Source organism: Oryzias melastigma, linkage group LG8 (assembly GCF_002922805.2).
Source record: "Oryzias melastigma strain HK-1 linkage group LG8, ASM292280v2, whole genome shotgun sequence".
Classification (NCBI taxonomy): domain Eukaryota; kingdom Metazoa; phylum Chordata; class Actinopteri; order Beloniformes; family Adrianichthyidae; genus Oryzias; species Oryzias melastigma.
The window spans coordinates 22,441,251-22,459,545 of record NC_050519.1 but is presented as its reverse complement, the minus strand read 5'-3'; the positions used below and the strand labels follow the sequence as shown (position 1 = coordinate 22,459,545).

Genomic DNA, 18,295 nt, shown 5'->3' with positions numbered 1-18,295 from the left:
TAGATGTTGAGTGAATACGATTGATACTCCTTTCCCAGATGTCGTCTGGAATCTGTAAGTTGAGGTCTTGTTCCCATAGATTTTTCAGCCTATCTAAAGAGGTGGGTTCTATATCATGTAGCAAGTTGTGTGTGCGAGAGATTTGATCTCTAAAGATATATTAGAGATTCAAACAGTCTTCAAGAGGAGATGGAGGAGGTTTAGCTGGATAAGACGTAAAGTGTTTTATGACGAAGCTATGGACCTGCAGAAATCTGAAAAAGTGATACTTGGCCATGTCAAAAATGTTATAAAGGAGCCATTATCGAATAAATCACTAAAAAATATAATGGCTTTTCTGTGCCAGGTTTGAAAGTCAGAATCATACAGAGCTGGTAAAAAGAGAGGATGTAAATCCGGGGCCAAATCCAAATGTATGTAGTAAAATAGTGGATATTCCCACTTTATTCAAAAGTCTTCGTCGGCATCAAGTGAGACTATTAGCTCTGGACAAAGAGTTGAGTGGTCAGAATATAAAATATTGAACAAACGCCTACAATTAAAATATGACTGGCGATTGGGGATAAAGCCCGTCTGATCCTCGTGAATAATACAAAGAGCTATATGCTTGAGACGGAGCGCAAACATTTCGTAAGAATTTTGTAGTCTACATTGAGTAGGCTAATTGGTCGATAAGATTCACATTTTTGAGGGTCACTATCTTTTTTTTAAATCACAGAAATTGTGGCTTGGGATAGTGTTTGTAGTAATTTATTTGTATTGTGTGTTTCCAGAAACATCTCAGAGAGTAATTTCACTCATTTGTTTGCAAATTTTTTGTGGAAGTCTGACGAAAATCCATTCGGACCTGGTGCCTTCCCATTTTGTAGCCAGCCAATGGCTAATAATATTTCAGATGTTGATATTGGTCTATCAAAGGTCTGTTGTTTATCTGAGTTGATTTTTGGAATGTCCAATTTAGTCAAAAAGGAATCTATTTTGTCATTTGTACATGTGGTTTGACTAGTGTAGAGATCTTGATAAAAATGTCTTAAAAACCTTATTAATCTGCTCAGCATCCGTGTTGGCCCGAGTCTAGACTGACCTCTGAAATTGAATGACCTACAACTGACTGGGGCAGCTGATGAGAGAGTAGTCTGCCCGCTCTTTCTCCGTGTTCATATATTTTACCTTGTTCTGAGCAGCAATCTTTCAGTTTCTTTAATTGATAAGGTTTCAAATTCAGACTGCAGTATTAACTTTGTTTGTACAGATCGGGAGATGGATATAAATGGTCAACTTTGGCTATAAGCTCGGTCAGTTTTTTGAGACCTTCATTAGGTTTTTTTCTTTCTCTAAGCTGTAAAATAAATAATTTGGCTACGTAAGTATGCCTTAAGAGATTCCCAGACCAGTGATTTAGTTACAAGAGTCTCATTCACTTCCAAAAAGATGTGAGAAGTGACATGCTTGCAGAAGTCTTCATCTAACAATAGAGTCGGGTCAAATCTCCACAGCCGCAGCAGCACCTCAGCATTAGGAAAGGAGATATCAAGCTGCACTGGAGCATGATCCGAGATCACAACTGTGTGATATTTACAAGCAGTGACTTTAGGAATAAGAGTATTGACCAGTAAAAAAGAATCAATTCTTGAGTACGATTGATGTACTGGGAAAAAAAAGTAATAGTAATTTGAAGAAGGGTCGGCTGCACCCAGCGAATCAGAAATGTCATAGTTTTGGAGAAATGAGTTGAGTACCGAAACCAATTTAGAAGTTATTGCTGTTGGCCGTGTGCTTGATCTGGCAAGGCTTGGATCAAAAACCTGCTTAAGATCCCCTCCCATAATCACATCTGTTATCCTGCCAATCAGCTTAGTAAAAAACTGCGGGTTGTCCCAGCTAGGAGCATAAACATTTAGTAGGATGACTGGGGAGTTATGCAGTTTGACCTTTAGGATTACAAAACAACTATTTGTATCATAGGTTTCATTAGTGCAAACAAAAGAGAAACTTTTCCTGATAAGTATAGCGACTCCGTTGGCTTTATTATTGAACCCTGAGTGATATATCTGTGCTAACCTGCTATGTAAGAATTTATTGGCGTCCATCGAGCGTAGGTGTGTCTCCTTTAGAAACAGAATATCCGGTTTAAAGTCATGCAAATGAGGAAAAACGCTCTTATGTTTAACCACGTTATTCAATCCTGTAACATTCCATGTGATAAAAGTTGTAGAATTGGGTCAAATCATTTGTGTTACATTACAAAAGGTTGCCATAAAGATGTTGGATCAAAGTGTTTAAGTATTTATGTGGGGGCACGTTTACACAAAAGGAGGCACAGATGAAATACTGTAGCAACAAACAGACAAAAAGTGAAAAAAACGAAAATTTAAACATAATTCTGAATAATAAAAGGCAGTAATATTATTCCAGAATAAATCACCTTAAATAACTTTCAATATTTTACTCTCCATAAAAATATATTTTGTCAAAATTATACAAGTTAGAAATAAGCACAAGATAACATCGGGCCATTAATAACAATAAAATGAAATGATCTGGAGGGCCGGATCCGGCCCCCGGGCCTTGACTGTGACATGTGCCATAAATGCTTGGAAAATTTTTCCGGGACGATTTGTCCTTTGTCTTTTGGGGAAAGAGACAAAGGCTATAGTCTTAAAAAAAGCTGGAGGTCTTTGATGGGCGGGGGGTTTCATGGTGGACAGGGAGACAGAGTCCAGATCTGCCGTTTTGCTGGAGTTTATTCACATCTACAGGGGAGTGGGTCAGGTTTATGCCGCTGAAAAGTCACATTTACCAATCCATGAAAATTGGCTTTTTACTGAAGCTTCAGGTCGGATTTCCCTGAAAATAATTCTAACAAGCGCAATTTAGGCCAGAATCCAGGGAAAAAAGGGCCTTCATTTATGGCTCACAAATGGGATGAGGCCTAAGCAGTCAAGGCTGAGGATATAAATATCCTTCCACTTCACGCAGAATGACTGAAATACAGATCTGTGTGGAGGAGGAGCAGAAGAAGCAGGAGGACGGGAGGAAAAGAGGAGAGTGACAATGTGAGGGCTGGAGAGAGATGATGAGAAGAGAAGCAGCACAGAGGAGGCTGGAGTGGACGGGAGGGATGTGAAAATGAAGGAAAGAGCTTTTCTGGCAAGGATGCTGTTACCATGGAGACCGGCCCAAGTCAGGCCTCTCATCATCAGGTGCCTCCTGGCTCTGTGGATTGGTGCAGATCTTCAAAACAAAGCGCTGCTGATTGGCTGAAACAGGGGACGGTCAGAGGTCGTCTATATTCTCATCTCACTTCATTCTCTTGTTTTCTAACCCAACGCTGGTTCAAAAAGTCAATTATGAACCCGAGATGAATGAACAGGTGAAAAACAATTCAGGCTTTTTTCACTGCAAAGTTACAGTTTAGTACAGTAGAAGAGATGTTTCAAACTCAACACTGTTAGATGTTAACAATATAGATGCAGACTTTAAGATGTGGACATTTGAGATGTTTAAGATGTTTTAGATTAAATGTTTCAAACGCAGACATTGCAGGTATGAATGATTCACATTTAAGATTGTAACTATACTTAATGTAGATGTTTTAGAGCAGCAGGTGGTTCAGATCCATCCTGTGCCAAAAGCTCAGCACTGAATGGGAAGAAAGAATCATGTCTCTTAAAGAGCAGATGTTCATTGGTCCACAGTTTTTCTTACTGAAGTTAGTCTGAGTGTCAGAGAAGCTGGTTTGTTTCTATGAATATTTCACCCACTTGAGTATTAGGTCACTGATTGTTCTTGTTTGTTCTGTCACCTTTTACTAATATCCATAATTCGTCTGATTAACTTTCAGTCTTTTGCCATGCATTTGCAGTTACGTTAACAGTCTTTCCTTATGTGGTAAAGTCCCTGTAATGTCAAGTCAGAGACCGTAGACACCATTTAGTTCTTTTCCATTTATAGTTTTAGTGTTATTTTTGTGTTATTCTTTTAGGGTAAATACTCTATACTTTGATCTATGTAATATATAGCCCAATGACACAGTACAGTTGTCTGTTGGGCTTCACACCAGTAATTACCCCAAAACATAAAATCAGTCCTAAAATTGAAACTATAGTTGATTGCTGAACTAAACTAAACAGAGTAAATTAAACTGGGCATCCCCGCCCTTCGACCCTCCTTCTCAGTGAGAAAAAACTCCTCGAAAAAAAAAAAACTTCAGGGAAATCCACGTAAAGGAGGGATCCTCTCCCAGGACAGACAGGTGATGTACCAGGACTGTTAAAGAAGAATGAGCTGATCTAACTCTACAACTACATGTTTGAAAGTGTAGTTGATGGGCTTTATCCAGATGGAGCTGAGGATAGGTGGGGGCGCGAGACCAGCCAGAGGTGAGGTCCACTGTTTAGGACAGGAACACCGACAATCCTTTATCCAGGTGGAGCTGGGACAGGTGGATGAGACCAGCCAGAGGCGAGGTCCACTGTTTAGGACAAGAACACCGACAATCCTTTATCCAGGTGGAGCTGGGACAGGTGGATGAGACGAGCCAGAGGCGAGGTCCACTGCCAAAGACAGGAGCACAGGCGAGCCACCTGAATCTGGAATCTCTCTCACTCTCCCAGAGAGGAGTGGGAGAGAGGAACAACACATGAATGGCACTGCACCAAACAGAGGCATGCAGAACTAAATAAAGAATAAATTATCAAGAATAGAGGAGAGTAGGAGCAGATAAGAATAGAGGACAGAACCCCAGCGCACCATACTTTCCTTAGATTCTAACTTCTAGCAGCCAACTAACAACTAATTGTTATAGAAATTTCATTGAAACATGTCAATAGTAATGGAACTGTAGAGGTTAATATTTTGCTCCCATGTTCCTTTTGGTTCTGATTCTTTAACCTCTTCATAGAAGGAAAAAGACAAAGTTCTGGTTTACACGCATGGACAATAAAGCTGCACAAGGTAAACGACCCTGTCTCTCTGTCGTCGTCCGTCCTCTCTTTATTGACAAAAAGTTTGATGACAGAACCTCTTTTTCAACACATAAATTGGACATGAAATAACGTCTCTATGCCATCTCAAACTCCCCAAAAATGGCGCTTAAAGGAACATTTAGCGGATGGTAATAATATTGACAATAATAGAAAATGTACGTTTTTAGCATATCAGTATTAGTATAATATTGATCCAAACCCACGTAAACCAGAGCAGGGGGAATAGGCGGACCTGGGTGGATTTATAAAGCCATCTTAGCTCCTCTGAGAAATCTTTATGACGTATAATTCAAATTATTAATCACTCAAACTTCTTAACAGTAGGTGAGGCAAGGGAGCAATAAGTTAAATATTATCTGATCACGCCTGGCAGTAAGCCTGTCCAAAGAGGAATGTTTAAAGCCTAACTTTGAACGTAGAAACTGTGTTGTCCTCTTTTACATGAGCTGGGAGCTTGTTCCATAAGACAGGGGCTTGGTGAGTTAAAGCTCTACCTAAAACTGTACTTTTAGAAATTCTATATTTAACCCTTTTAATATCTGAGTCACAGGGCTCCACTTCAGCAGAATTAGCTGAGGTAGTATGTCCCAAAATGTGATGTCCAGGTATGTGGAGGCCAGGTCTGAAGAGGATGAAGAAAATTAAGAGCATTTCTTTATTCAAATCATCATGGATTAGGAGCAGATATGCAAAAATACAGTTTGAAAAAGCTGGTAGATGTTAAGTACAAACTACATTTGGCAAGCCAAGTCTTTAGGTATTGGTCATGGAGGTGTTCTGTCACTCCTGAGCAGACATCTTGTCCCTTCCTGCACCTTCTTGCTTGCAGACGTTGAAGGTGCACATGTTTCTAATCAAGTATTTTAGATACAGATTCAGGAAGCAGCTTTCACCTCTTCAACTGCTGGAAAACACAGAAGAAGGGTTCTGTTCTGAAGAGAAGAACTCCAATAAAAAGGCTGCAGAGGTGGAGGCTGCAGGGCAGTCGAAGGACAGAGATAACGTGGCAAAGAGCGAGGGGGGTGAGGAGAAACATCACACACACACAGCAGCAGCAGTGGTGAGTCATCCACCTGTGAGTCATCTCAGAGTTTGTCTGGCCTTTTACATTTTTTTTCAATCAATGAAAACACAACACGGCCTCCTTTCCTTTGAAGCAAAAACCAATTCGATGCGACACAAGTCTCCATCAGACCTCCATCCTCTGGACCCAAAACCCTCTGTGGGTGCGTCCCTTCCCCAGTGTGTGACAGCATCACAGTTCCATCAGCTGTGATGATGCTCTTCTCTCTCACAAGAAAGGACTTCTGTTAGACAGCAGCGCCCTCAGGAGGATGAAAAGGGGAGTGCAGCAAGAACTATTCCTTCAGATTCAACATTAAAACTGTTGAATTTCTATAACACTTTTCATACAAACACATACAACAAAAAGAGCTTTACATGCACCAATACAACATTCAAACACACACAACATAAAGATGTAAGCATTCAAAGGAAAACAACACAAAAGTAAAAAATTAAATCATTAAAATTGTAATAAAGCTTTAAAACGGAACATATATGAGAAAATACAAAAAAGAAACGATTACATTCAAGTTTATAACAAATTAAAAAGGAAAATGTTGATATAATGAAATGAATTAACTCAATAAATAACCTAAAATAGGATTTATCATGAATAAAGCTGAAAGAAACATCTCAAAGTTTGTAAATGACAATTGGTAAAACCACTCCTAAAAACTTAACTTTAATTTTCTTTAAAACTTAACAGAAAAGTCTACAAAATCAATGTAGTTACAGAGCTTTGTTGGTAAAAGTTGATATGTTTTCCTGCAATGATTCTTTATATGTTCTTTTCTAAATCCTTATTTAAATATCTACAAAAAATATCCTCAAGTACAATTTTGAGAAAAAGTGTAAAATTTCAACACAGTTGGAGTACTGAAAAAAAAAATGTAAAAAGCGACATCATTCCTTATTTCTGCATTTGAATTTGACTGGTCATTAAAGTAAAATGTTTAGAATGATATATTTTAAACTTGTTTTACATGTGTCAAAGTCAAGGCCCGGGGGCCGGATCCGGCCCTCCAGATCATTTTATTTTATTGTTGTTAATGTGTCGATGTTATCTTGCGCTTATTTCTAACTTGTATAATTTTGATAAAACATAATTTTATGGAGAGTAAAATATTGAAAGTTTAAGTTGATTTATTCTGGAATAATATTCCTGCCTTTTTTCATTCATAATTATGCTAAAACGTTACAGTTTTAAAGTTTAAAAAATTGGCATTCTGCTAGCTTTTTGGACTATTTTGGCATTTACTAAGATTTTTTAGGCCATTTTGGAGATTAGCTAATATTTCAGCAACATGCTAGATGTTTTGGCTAATTTAGGCTTTTTTTTAAGTTTTTTAGGCTGTTTTGGAGTTAGGCTAAAATTTACACGCAAGGTGGTTTGGATAATTTCGGTTCTTTTTCCATTTTTAAGGATATTTGGTAGTTTAGTCATTTTTTTCAGCAACATGCTACCTGTTTTGGTTAACCTATGTTTTCTTTTTTTTCAGCTAATTTGGCATTTTGCTAATATTTTAACTGGGTATTGGCTTCAGCTATCAGTACTATCATCTTCAGTGGTCAAATTCAGCTTACCAGATCCAGACTCGCATTATCACAGGTAATGCTATATATCTAGTTCATGATTTTGTTAAAAAGTTACAGTTTAAAAGTTTCAAAAAATGTAGTTTTAGTGTTCAATAATGTTTATCTTGTTCAGGACGCTACTTAAGGTGTGTTTTGGATTTTGGCCCCTTGTGTGATTGAGTTTGACACCCCTGCTGTATTATGTTTATGATCTAATTGTTTGAAGAATTGTTGAAAGACATGCTAGATTTATCCATTACTTTAGATTCAATGTTTCAGAGATAAGGACTGGGATACAGATGGGAGCGAGGTCCACAGACAAGATGAGCCAGAGGTGAGGTCCAAAGCCAAGAACAGGAGCACAGATGATCCACCTTTAATCTTATTCACTCCAAGATGCGAGATAACAAACCAGAGGCGTGGTCCCCATCGGGATCGGGGAGTGGGAAAGAAGAACAACACATGAATTGCGCCGCACCAGAAGCATAGAACAGAAGCATAGATCGCTAAATCAAATAAATTAGAAGAGTCACTTCTGTCCTAACTGTGTTTTATACCCGTTTTTCCTTCACCTTGCAGCCTGACCTCCTACATCTTCATTTTGGACTTCACCTGTTCCAGACTCCATCATTTCCCTTCACAACCATAAACAGTTTTTCCCCACAAGGCAGCGTCCTCCTGACACCCACAGGTTCCAGTTATGGTCACAACTGGACTAATGGGCACACCTAAATACCAATCATTGAAAGGTAATACTTAAATAGCCCTTTTCTTTAAGGCCCGAAGTGCTCCACAGTCACATTTACACACTGCCTTACACAGGCGCCAGTCTATAACCACCAGGACCAATGTGGAGTTAAGAGTCTTGCCCAAGGACACTTTGACACATGGATGGGCAAAGCGGGAATTGAACCTGCGATATTGCAATCAAGGTTGACCGCTTACGCCACAACAGTAACGAACCTTTTAGCACTGGAGCACCAGTGTTTACGTTCTTTGATTTGCTGTAAGTTGTTAATTCCCAGACAGCACCTAGAATTCCCACCCAGCCAGCTATGCTAGCCAGCTACTCTTTGGACAGCGGAACTCGCTAGCTCGATACAACGAAGCTCACTACACCGGAGCTTGCTAGCCTGCTAGAGTAGAGGTCACTAGCTTGCTACAGCGGAGCTCGCCAGCTAGATACAGCGGAGCTCGCTACAACGGAGCTTGGTATCTTGCTACAGTGGAACTCACTAGCTAGATATAGTGGAGTTCACTGCAATGGAGCTCACAACAACAGAGCTTGCTAGCTTGCTACAGTGGAGCTCGCTAGCTAGATGTAGCGGAGCTTGCTACAACATAGCTCACAACAACAGAGCATGCTACAGTGGAGTTCATTAGATTAATATAGCTCAGCTCGCTAGCTTGCTACAGTGGAGCTCGCTAGCTAGATACAACAGAGCTCACTACAACAGAGTTCGCTAGCTTGCTACAGTGGAGCTCACTAGCTCAATACAGTGGAGCTCACTATAGCGGAACTCACTAGCTCTCTATAGTGGAGCTTGCTAGCTAGGTCCAGTGGAGCTAGCAACTGCGGAGCTCACCAGACCGGACCCCGGTAGCTCAATACAGCAGAGCTTGCTACAGTAGAGCTTGCTAGCATGCTACGTATCCATTGGGTCCCCATTTAAGCCAATGTGGGCAAACACAAGTGGAGCCACCACAGAAACTGCAGACGACCCCATTGGGCGCCCACATTTTCTGAGTTTTTTAAACCAAATGGGTCCACTTAGCCTTGCTAGCTGGGTTGCTAACATGATCAATGTAATTCCAGTTGATTTTGGAGGAGAAAAGCATCTATTGATGTCTTTAAGATTCACTGGCGACACCTCAGGTGTTAAAGGGTTAATGACAATCTTATTTAACCTAAAGTATGAATGTTATCAATTATTAGATAATAAGCAACACAAATACTGCAATCACGATTTTTATCTATTTCAGGTCAGATCATCCAAATAAATCCAGATTATTAGATTAGTAAAACCTTGTCCAACACAAAGCATGAAGAGGTTTCTCCGTGAGTCTAGAGGTGGAGGAAGACCCACTTTAGGATGAAGGAACCCCCAGCAGAGCCAGACTCAGTGGGCTGGGGTGACCCCCCACCTCAAAGCAGCATCACATCAGAAGTGATTCAGATGAATCCATCCTGACTGATTCAATGACTCATCAGAGCAGACAGAGGACAGGTGTGCAGCGGGGGGGGGGTCCCTCTTTATTCTGGACATCTGGGATGGGGAGTTTCATCTTCCCCTCCGGACAGGACCGCTTCAGCCCCGTAAAACAGTGACGTAGACACTCACCGCGGCCCCGCCCCTCATCCTGTGCTCCGGTCACGTGGTGTCCGCTCGCTGATCAGTCCTAACACAAACACAGACGCGCGCGTGCTTGCTGTCTTTGGGTGGTGGTCTTCCTGGTTCTTCGACGGAGCATCAGGTGAGTCCTGTTCAGTTCATGCAGGTCTGATCCGGATCGAGCTGACGCGCGGGGGACCGCGCGGCATCCGCGCCGCTCATTTCCTGTTGCACCTGCTGATGTGGCGGTGCGCGTGCACGGCAGCGGCAGGTGTACTCAGAGCCTGTCCAGCCCGTGAACCGCAGTAGTAACGAAACCGGACCTGTAGAATGACTCGGGAGGGGCAGCCGTGAGAGGAAAGATGAGAGAACGGCATGGTGGGGGCAGCATCCTGATAGGGGATGCGCCGCTTAATAATCACTCTCTCAGCAGCTTTTGTTTGTTTCTCTGATCGGATGAAACCATAGTTCTTGGTTTTCTATCTGCAGAATATGGAGGATTCGGGCCCGGATCGCAGGGGCTCGGTGTTCGCTGGGCTGGTGGGGGCGTCGCAGGTTCTGGGTCTGGTGTCGGTGGTGATCACCGGCGTGTGGATGGGTCACTATCGCGGTGGCTTCGCCTGGGATGGCTCAGCCCGGGAGTTTAACCTGCATCCTCTGTGCATGGTGCTGGGCCTGGTCCTGCTGCACGGGGACGGTAAGTCAACCCCAACACCCCCCAGGGCTGACCTGTCTCATGAAGGGGGTTAAGCAGGTTCAACAAGTTATTTCCACATTAGTGATGGAAATTTTTAACGCTTTTAACTTGTGAGAGTTTGTATCTTTATTTTATGTAACTAAATACAGTTCTCTCTCTTGAGGACAGAAAATCTTCTCTTCATACTGACTCTTCTCTCTGGATCTGACCTCACCTCTGACCTCAGGAGGACGGTTGTGTTCCTCAAAAGCGAATTACTCTCAAACTCAACCACAAACTTTCCTTGCCATGTCGACCGTCAGTCAGCAGCTCCCCCTAACCAAAACTACCTAAAGAAAACAAATAAACAAACCTGAAAACTAAGACTACCAAGATCCAACAACAAACTAAAATAACAAAATCCAGCAGAGTAAGACTGATGAGGACAAAGAGGGGAAAATAACAAAAAACAATATAAAAAGAAAATAGTATTTTTTTTATTATCATTTATTTAATTTAGATTAGTTAAATGTATAAACTGATGTCTGAGGTTCACATAGATGATAAACTATGTAGGTTTTTACATCCTGTTGACCTGAAGACGTCTTGTTTGATCAACTCTACCTCCAGAATGAACAGATTTTATATGAAAATCAAAACTTTGGTAAAAAGTTTGATCTTTTATGAGTTAAAGCACATATTATCTTATGCTGGTTACTAGCTGCCCAGAGCTGCACTGAGATGATCCCTTTTAGCACAGATCATCTTTTATTTTGAAAATAAGAAAAAAAAAAAAAAATCAAATTTTGAGAGATGCTAGGTTCTTTTTATATATTCGCTTTTGTTTGTGCCAAAAAATACATAATTCATATTTATTATTAAAAAACAGAGGGTCATGAATGAAAAATAAAAATTTCCTAAATGCTAAAGTAAGACTATGTGGCTCCTTCTAGGTTCTGATCAGTAGACAAGGAGTCCAAATGGTTCTTTTATTGTTAAAGGTTGCCGACCCCTGGTTTAGATAAATATTTATTTGTAATACCGTTTCTCTTCATAAACCATCTCATGGCCTCCTCACATCCTTGTAGACTTCTTCCTCTTTAGTACTCATGCCTTTTATTGTTGGTGTGAGAAACTTGCCTTCTTTAGTTTTCATTCAGGGATCTTAATTACATAAAAAAAAACTCTGATATTTTATCATTTTTTTATGAATTCTTCTGAATCAATGATTCCATATATCCCACTTTCAAACCAAATTCATTTTCCTTTGAGACTTCACCTTCACTCATTTCATAAATATAAGATAATCAAATTACTGGAGGAGATTGTTCCCATGTTAAACTGTCATAATCCAGTTAAAGTATTATAATTGTAAATGATCTGATGATTTACACTCTTTAGGTCAGTGGCAGAAGTGAGTCTTTGCTCATTTCACTTTTTTCTACATGTTCAGTTGTGTTTGTTGTAGCTTTATGACAGAAAAACAGGTGAATCTGAGGAATGTGAAACTTCAATTTCATATCTCAAAGTGTGGAACATCCATGATTGTGTCCTTGTTTCCCGATCTTACAAGGACTTACGCCCTGATAAGTGAGACATCCGGTCTGAAAGAGGACTGACGCATTTAGGGCAGCATGTTGCCATGGTTACCAGCTGGAGTCAGCAGGCACATCCTTTGCCCGTGTTAGCCTAAAGCTACAGGGCTGCTGATCTGCAGCATCAAGATGACAATGACCAGATGTCCCTGTGGTACACCCCCCACCACCCCACCCACCAAGCTCAGACCTGACAAAAAGATCAGAAACTGTTGGAACTAAAAGATGATTTTCTGTAAATGGGTTACTGAAGTGCAGCAGTTAGTGGGTATTATTCACCTGGTGTAACTGTGTCGCTCTGACAGGTAGAACGCTGCTGCAGAACCAGAACCAGGGAAGCAGGGAAGCATCCGCTCTGAGGCAAGAGGGATGAGTGAGTCACAGGAACAGGCCATGAAAGAGTCTTCTTTATGTGAGCCATAGGCCAAGCTGTGCTGGATCAAGTTTGTAATCTTTCAGAACTTCACAGAGTTTCCCTTTTCAGTCAAAAAAGTCACAATCTGACTGTACACAGAGTGGAGGAAATGTTTTCAGTGTTTTCAGCTATCAATTTCATCATCTTCAGCTATCAGCACCACCATCTTCAGCAGCCAAATTCAGTTTACAGCATTCACACTAGTATTATCACAGGTAATGATATGTATCTAGTTCATAATTATGTTAAAAAGTTACTGTTTAAAAATGTAGTTTTAGAGTGTTCAATAAATGTTTATCCTGTTCGGCCTGTGACCTGAGGTGTGTTTTGGATCTTGGCTCCTTGTACGATTGAGTTTACACCCCTGAAATAAAAGTACTTGCATTGCATTGAGGGAAATAAGGATGTGATCCCCTAGTTACCATGGAGAGTTCTCGTTCACAAAAACCAGTTAGATTCTCTGAAACAACTTGTCTCCTGAACTAAGAACGAATCACTTGTAGAAAAGACCACAGAATGAGGCCAAATCCATCGCCATTTTTTTGTAATAGCGGCGCTGCCATTTTGAGCCAGACGACAGTGATTGGTCAGAGTTGGTCTGAATCACGTTTTTGCAGGAACTACAGTCATCATAAGTGAGCTTGTTCAAAATCCACACCCCTTCCACTGAAAGCGGGCTTGGGAGAAGTTGTCAATCAAACGTTCAAGGTAGCGGGCAGCACACGATTTTACTGAGGCATCTGATTCATAACTTGTGATAAAGAAAAAATATCATGGGAAAAATTAGGATTATCAAGAAGATGTTCAGAAAAATGTATCAGATCAGGAATAGTTACTCTGACCAATAGAACGACTGAGTAACAGCTGTTTATTCCTCTATAGAAGTCTGTGGGATTTTGGCTTCTTGGAGCCAGCAGGTACTTCCTGTTTGGAACACGAGGGGGGAGGGGTTGATCTGTCCAGTTATTCTACAGTCTATGGTCAGACTCCAAACTCTCCTACACGGAAAGACTAAAGAGCTTTCCGTGGATTTAAGGGAGAAGATTGTAGACCGGGATGGACTACAAACCATCAGCCACAAGCTGGAGGTTAAAGGTCACAACTGTTGGAGCCAAAATACCAGAACATGAGCTTCAATCCACCTGTAGGTCTGGAGGTCCAAACCAGATCTGACCTGGTGGGATTCCATGATCATGAGAACAGAGAGAGATCATCCTAAAACAGCAGCAGGAGTTAGATGATGACCTGAAGCAACTGGAACCACATCACCAAGAAAACCACTGGATATACTGCAATGGTTTAACGTCTGGTGGTCCTCCTGCCTAAGAAGACACATGTACAGATATGGTCTACCAGTGAACACCTCCAAGATTCAGAGAGTGATTGGAGAAGGTTCTGTGCTCAGATCAGACCAACATGGAGATCTTTGGTATCAACTCAAGTTTGGAGGAAGAGAAATGCTGCCTATGACCCCAAGAACACCATCCCCACGGTCAAGGATGGAGGTGGAAGTATTATGGTTTGGGGGGGTTCTACACAGGGCCACTTCATCGTGTGGATGGGAGGATGGGCGGAGTCAAATCCTGACTGAGAACCTCTTTCCCTCCACCAGGAGACTCAAACATGGGCGGATCTTCCAACAGGATCAAACATCCAACCAGGACGACGAAGAAGAAGCATATAAAGGTCATGAAGAGCTCTGCCTCAGTCCTTCAGAAAGCATCTGCAGAGAGCTGAAGCTCAGGGTTGCTAAGCAACAGTAAATCGGAATGATTTAGAAATCATTTGAGCAGAGTTCCTCCTGATATGAGCAGAAACCTGATCATCAACTACAAGGAACCTCTGACCTCTGCTGATAAGACTGGTTTTGACACAAAGTACTAAATCTTTCCAGCCAGAGGGTTCATATACTTATTTTCCTCAATGAATCTATCATTTCCTTAAAGTGAATTTATTTGCTTTCTTGCAATTTTTCTATCTCACTGTTCAAATAAACCATTAGGATGACAGACTGTTAATTTCTTAGTGGGTGGGCAAACCTACAAAATCAGCGAAGGATCAAATACTAACTTTGAGGGCCGTGTGTCGATGTTATCAAAGTACCCCTCCCCACACACCCCCACCGGACCTGCTGAGGAAAATGATGTGGGATTTCCTCATTACTTTCAGCTCGGGGTACTTTGGTTTACACGAGTAATCACATTAGCTCAACTGCTTCAGCGCCAGATTACATTACAGCAATAAAGCAAAAGGTCGGCTCCACATTAAATGGAGAATGAGGAGGCAGGAGATGGAAACACCCCAGGGGGGGTTCACACAGACACACACTCTGCCACTGTAATGTGATTACTTTAGACTACATGCTGCTTATTTCTGTCCTGATCAGCTGGATCCAAGTAAAAATGAAAAAAAATGATCAATGCAGCTTTACTACACAGATCACATCAGATGTCCTGATAAGGCAGGAGTGTCAAACTCAATCACACAAGGGGCCAAAATCCAAAACACGCCTTAGGTCTCGGGCCGAACAGGAGAAACATTTATTGAACACACTAAAACAAAAACTTTAAAGCTTTAAAATCGTAGCTTTTTAACATAATGATGAACTAGATATATAGCATTACCTGTGATAATGCTAGTGTGAATGCTGTAAGCTGATTTTGGCTGCTGAAGATGCTGAAGCTGATAGCTAAAAACACTGAAGCTGATAGCCAGCTAAAATATTGGCTAAATGCCAAAGTAGCCTAAAAAACTTGAAAAAAGAAAAACCTAAATGAACCAAAACAGCTAGCATGTACCTGAAATATCAGCTAAACTCCAAAATAGCCTAAAAAATCTTAGTAAATGCCAAAATAGTCCAAAAAGCTAACAGAATGACAATTTGTAAAACTTTCAAACTGTAACTTTTTAACATAATTATGAATAACAAAAAAGCGGGAATATTATTCCAGAATAAATCAACTTAACTAACTTTCAATATTTTACTCTCCATAAAAATATAGTTTGTTAAAATTGTACAAGTTAGAAATAATCATAAGATATCATCGGGTCATTAATCACAATAAAATAAAGTGATCTGGAGGGCCGGATCCGGCCCCCGGGCCTTGACTTTGACACGTGTGATATGGTGTCAGAAATGTTGCCATTATTTTCAGACTCTTTTGTTTCAGCACCAGTTGGACTCTCTGGATTTACAGTTTGACTTCTTCAAAAGTTAGATCATCATTTCCTGACTAACTGATGTCTGTGTTCAGCCATCCTGGTCTACAGAGTGTTTTCAAACGAGGCAAAGAAGAAGGTGAAGCTGCTTCACGGCACCATCCACCTGCTCGCCCTCATCACCAGCATCGTAGGTGAGTCGGTGGTGCACACAGACACCAGAGGCGGAGATGGCAAACAGTTTTATAATGTGTGTGTCTTTGTGTGTACAGGTGTTGTAGCTGTGTTTGACTTCCACTCAGCCTCCCTCATTCCACACCTGTACTCTCTGCACAGCTGGGGCGGCCTCACCACCTTAATTCTCTTCAGCTTGCAGGTATTCACCCTGTTACCGCGTACTGGAGCTCCGTTTAAGGTGGACAGGATCACTGACCATCTCCATTTCTTCTAGTGGGTGATGGGCTTGCTCTTCTTCCTGTTTCCCGGGGCGTCGTCATGGTTGCGAGCCACTTACCTGCCAATCCACGTGTTCTGCGGGCTGACCCTGCTGGTCATGGCCATAGGGACGAGTTTACTGGGCATCACTGAGAAACTCCTCTTCAGCATTGAGTACGTCTGCAGGAGATGCTTTTATGTGACCTGGTTTCTGATGAGATCACAAACACAAACATCTAATGCATTCTGGGATAACTCGTTAAAAAACAACTGCAACCTGCAGCTCTGGAGCCGTGCATAGCTCTTTTAACTCTCTATAGTGGCTCTCTGGCTAAATAAAGAATAAAATATAGTATTTTTCAAGTAAGGGTTACTAAATTAGCATTTATTGGATTTAGATTACCCAAGTTTATAAATTTATGGCTGAAGTGCACTTGAAAGATAAACTATACGAAGCTTTTGACATCCCTGATGTCTTGAAGAGGTCTCGTTTGCTCTATGGTTCCTCCAGAATACACAGATTTAGTCAAATAAAAGACTGCAAATGTTGGTAAATTACACTAAAGTCAATACAGTTTTAAACAGATGCAGCTAAAATGATTAAAATGATTTGAGTTGTGTGTTTTCAATAATAATAGTCTAGAATGTTGTTTATATCTGAGAGTAAAAGGGAACAAATGATGATACAAACATGTTTGTCTTGCATTTCTAATTGAAGTAAAGCTGCTGCAGCAGGAGGAACTTTTGACACGGGGTGGGTTTTATTTTGAAAGGAACTAATGTGTGTCAAAAGTAGAAGTCCCAACTGTTCCTTTCAGGTCCTGCTCATTTCAGTCTGTGGGCTGTTGTGCTGTCTCTGGCAGTGGTCAGAGTCTAGTCGGGTCCTTTTCTTCCTGCAGCCCCTGAGACGCTCTAATGAAAAGCCTACTCTAATGTAGAAAACAACCTTAAATGTTTATTTTTTTGCGGCTTCAGGTCCTCCTACCCTCAGTTTACCTCAGAGGGGGTGCTGGCCAACATCCTGGGGGTCCTTCTGGTGCTCTTCGGGGTGCTTCTTTGCTACTTGGTAACCAGAGAGGAGTACAGACGCCCACCAAACCCAGAGGAAGAGGCTCTGTCTGTGCACTTCAAGACCCTGACTGAGGGCGGGGCTCCTGCCACACCTTGACTCCTCCGACTCCACCTGTTGCCGACCAGCCAGTCCATGAAGAGCTATCAGAAGCTTCTGGTAACCTGGAGTTAAGAATGTTCACGTGTCTTATGTTAGTTTATGATGCTTTCGTCTCTCTTTTCCGGGGCTTTAACCTCCGGAGAGGGACGTGCTTCGCCAAGTTTAGCTCCGCCCCCTGTGCACAGAGTCCTGACATGTTTGCTGTTTTTGTTGCAAGATGACTCATTCCAGCTTCCTGGGGTTCAAACACACAGCTGATGAAAGCTGAAGCTTTAGACACCAACCCTGTGCTGGAGGACATCAAGAGCATTTGGTTTCAAAGAAGCCCTGCTTTGTGACCCACCTGTGTCTCTGCGGCTCACCTGTGTCTCTGCGGCTCACCTGTGTCTCTGCGGCTCACCTGTGTCTCTGCGGCTCACCTGTGCGTCGGATGTAACTGAAGTGATTTTATGTTGAGTTCAGAACCAGCTTTGCCAAATGTACGTACTGGAGATTTGTTTGTTGTGTCCTTTATGGTCTCAAATAAAGTCAGAGTGAAACAGCAGCAGTGTCTGTGTTTGACTTGCCTGAAAGCATCTGCGTAGTTTTTCAGAATCGTGCAGAGATGTTGGAATCCAGCCCCTCCTGGACCCTCAGCTTATTCCTAACCTGTACAATTTTGACAAAATCTATTTTAATGGAGAGTAAAATATTGGAAGTTATTTAAGGCTTAAGTTGATTTATTCTGGAATAATATTCCTGCCTTTTTAATATTCATGTTTAAAAGTTACAGTTTTAAAGTTTTAAAAATTGGCATTCTACTAGCTTTTTTAAGATTTTTTTTGTTTATTTTGGAGTTTAGCTAATACTTCAGCTTCATGCTAGATGTTTCGGCTAATTTAGA

The 18,295-nt window shown here is 41.3% G+C and overlaps 2 protein-coding genes across 4 annotated transcripts in view; one reads left to right on the top strand and one right to left on the bottom strand.

The window, feature by feature from the left end:
- The window catches only part of hdac5 (histone deacetylase 5), a 67,732-nt gene extending 57,630 nt beyond the window's left edge, over positions 1 to 10,102 (bottom strand). Inside the window, exon 1 of the mRNA XM_024272633.2 lies at positions 9,971 to 10,102. The gene's annotated coding sequence lies outside the window, so the exon portion shown is untranslated. The remainder of the gene's footprint in view (positions 1 to 9,970) is intronic.
- LOC112146696 (cytochrome b561) lies at positions 9,971 to 17,956 on the top strand. Of its 3 annotated transcripts, XR_002919300.2 has the most exons (7): positions 10,202 to 10,339; positions 10,451 to 10,658; positions 15,902 to 16,000; positions 16,079 to 16,182; positions 16,258 to 16,415; positions 17,217 to 17,469; positions 17,630 to 17,956. XR_002919300.2 is itself a non-coding variant. In XM_024272664.1 (6 exons), exons 2-6 carry the CDS (start codon positions 10,454 to 10,456, stop codon positions 17,407 to 17,409), a joined length of 759 nt encoding a protein of 252 aa, XP_024128432.1. In that variant the 5' UTR covers positions 9,971 to 10,103; positions 10,451 to 10,453; the 3' UTR covers positions 17,410 to 17,956. The 3 variants fall into 3 exon arrangements, 2 of the variants coding, with proteins under 2 accessions (XP_024128432.1, XP_024128431.1); XM_024272664.1 differs by lacking the exon at positions 10,202 to 10,339 and adding an exon at positions 9,971 to 10,103 and having other exon boundaries at positions 17,217 to 17,956; XM_024272663.2 differs by having other exon boundaries at positions 17,217 to 17,956.
- Positions 17,957 to 18,295: the final 339 nt, after the last annotated feature.

Excerpts from the sequence above, each read along its gene's own strand:
- LOC112146696 (XM_024272663.2), top strand. Across the intron at positions 16,001-16,078 it reads CCTCATCACCAGCATCGTAG|GTGTTGTAGCTGTGTTTGAC; the intron begins GTGAGTCGGTGG and ends TTGTGTGTACAG. Across the intron at positions 16,416-17,216 it reads AAACTCCTCTTCAGCATTGA|GTCCTCCTACCCTCAGTTTA; the intron begins GTACGTCTGCAG and ends TTGCGGCTTCAG.